Source organism: Ascaphus truei, chromosome 3 (genome assembly GCF_040206685.1).
Source record: "Ascaphus truei isolate aAscTru1 chromosome 3, aAscTru1.hap1, whole genome shotgun sequence".
Classification (NCBI taxonomy): Eukaryota; Metazoa; Chordata; class Amphibia; order Anura; family Ascaphidae; genus Ascaphus; species Ascaphus truei.
This window is the reverse complement of record NC_134485.1, coordinates 2,843,889-2,846,191: the sequence shown is the minus strand read 5'-3', so window position 1 is coordinate 2,846,191 and position 2,303 is coordinate 2,843,889. Positions and strand designations below refer to the sequence as shown.

Below are 2,303 nucleotides of genomic sequence, written 5' to 3'. Positions count from 1 at the left end.
ATCCATCAACAGCCTCCTAATTTGCCTCTCATTCTTACGTGTTCTTTTGCTAATGAAGTAATGACATGACTTTGTTACAGTGGGGGGGTTGGAGAAAGATTAGAAGAATGTGATATCTCCAGAAGCAAGACATCTGAAACGAGACACAACCTTAAGGTCATGGGAAATAAGTAGCTGCAAAGTGATTATAACACAGGGCTCGGGCATCTGCCAAAGTAATCACTTCTTATAAACAATGAGTTTAAGCACAGAGCTTGTTTATAGCAATATATTGTGTGCCTCCTTTAAGCAGAGAGAGCGCTTATCTGACCACATCACTGCAGCAGAAAACCTGCGGCCATTTGGAAAACCATCACAAACTCTTTAAGGTCCAAACCAGTTGCGATCGGGAGGAGGTGCACTATGGAAGCGCTTAACTACATCGCGTTATTTCTGCACGCGTTGGCCTTTCTCAGTGGGGAGATGGGTAACCTATTTGTGGTTGCTGTGAATTTGAAGGACTGGATCAGAGGCAGGAAGCTCTTCACATCTGATATGATTATCACCAGCCTTGGCTTCTCCAACCTTTGCATCCAGGCGTTGCTAGCTGTCAGCATCTATGACTACTTGGTTTCTGGGGGGATCTACTCCCTGGATAACATCTCCCAGCTCATCTTCCTGATCAGGATGTTCGTGTTCTCCTCCAGCCTGTGGTTTGCTACCTGGCTTTCTGTCTTCTGCTGCGTCAAGGTTGTAAACTTCAAGCAAAGTATCCTTGTCCGGCTGAAGCTCAGGATATCGGCGATGATGCCTTGGTTACTCTTTGGTTCTCTTCTGTTCTCCCTGGTCATCAGCCTCCCTGCCCACTGGGACCTGTATAAAGACGAGTCCCCTATCAACGTCACAGTTAATGCCTCTGTAGGAAGCACCATTACTGGTATCCACTTCCAAAGCAGGTGCTCTTGTCTGTTTGGGATCTACCTCTTGGGGTGCTTTGCAGCCTTCACATTGTTCTGTGTTGCTGCCCTGTTGCTCATAGCCTCCCTCTGCCGGCACATTCAACGCATGGGTCAAGACGAGTCTGTACTGACGACCGCCCAGTTGCAAGTGCACGTCAGCGCAGTCAGGATGGCGATCTCACTGCTGATCATTAACATATCATTTTTTGTGCCTGCGGTTCTCCTCCTCACCTCCGCGGTGGTAGCTGGGACTGTGCTGTACGTGGTCTGTTCCACCTTCATCTGCGTTTCCCCGGCTCTTCTTCCGGTCGTCTTGATCTTGGGGAATGTCAGACTGAGGAAGGCAATGGCGGGGCTCCTGCTGAGGATAAAGTGCCAACATTCGAAGCAGATGCGGCATTAACAGTGTCGGATTAATCTGCATCCGAATTTAACATGGTAAATGTGACCCTGGATCAGGCCAATCTCAGGAAGAATTTACACCGAAACGGAAATTGGGATGAAGGAAAAATTTCGGGGTAAGAACACCTGAAATGGGAAACCAGAATTCGATAGTCAGCTCTCCATGAAACCGCGGTAAAGACACGTGATGCTCCTATGCCTCAGCCACCAAAATAAATAGCGTGTAAGTTCCTTGGAATAAGCGCCCATTTTTCTGCTGAGACTTCTGGGAACGCGTTGGTGTGACCCCCTACAGGACTATTTCTGACTGCGTCGGCGTTGGGATCTTTTCTCAGGAGACAAGGGGAATAGCATTAGCATTAGACTGCTGGGAATGGGCCTGAAGACGGGGTTCCTCCCCCAAAACGTCACCCCCCTAATTTAATGTCACTGAGATTTTTATTGCTCCTTTCTTCCCTTCCATTTGTCCCTAATTGTTTTTGTTCTGCACGATCTGCAGAAATCTCACATTGATTGCCCTCACGTAGGATAAGTGTGTTGTGTTCTGATGTATTTTCCGTGCTTGTTACTAGCTATTGTCAGTACTGTTTTGTGTGACGTGTATTTGCGCTTTGTCTGTATACCACGTACCTTATTCGCAGTAAATAATCACTGATTCAATGATGTCTGTTTGACGTTTTTCTATATCTTGCTTATTGTTTCCTTGGAGTAGGGATCCATTGCTCCTCCAAAATCCAACACGCAGAGGGACATAGACCCTGCATAGCCTATGGCAGCAGCGCGCAGTCTGAAGGATGCCCCCCCTTTTCTCTGGGGGGGGGGAGGCATGGAGCTTAAAGGGGCCCCGCGCTCTTCCCCGAAGCATTTACATTAAATGCCGGGGATCACGCACGAGGCCACTGTAAGTTCCCTTACCTTGTCTCTGGCGGCTTCTAGGGACGCATCGCTACGGCAACGGGGCGT

General features: G+C 48.4%; 1 protein-coding gene across 1 annotated transcript; it reads left to right on the top strand.

The window, feature by feature from the left end:
- The first annotated feature begins 306 nt into the window (after positions 1-306).
- Positions 307-1,972, top strand: LOC142490861 (taste receptor type 2 member 40-like). Its single transcript, XM_075593281.1, has one exon. It carries the CDS (start codon positions 403-405, stop codon positions 1,339-1,341), a length of 939 nt encoding a protein of 312 aa, XP_075449396.1. The 5' UTR covers positions 307-402; the 3' UTR covers positions 1,342-1,972.
- Positions 1,973-2,303: the final 331 nt, after the last annotated feature.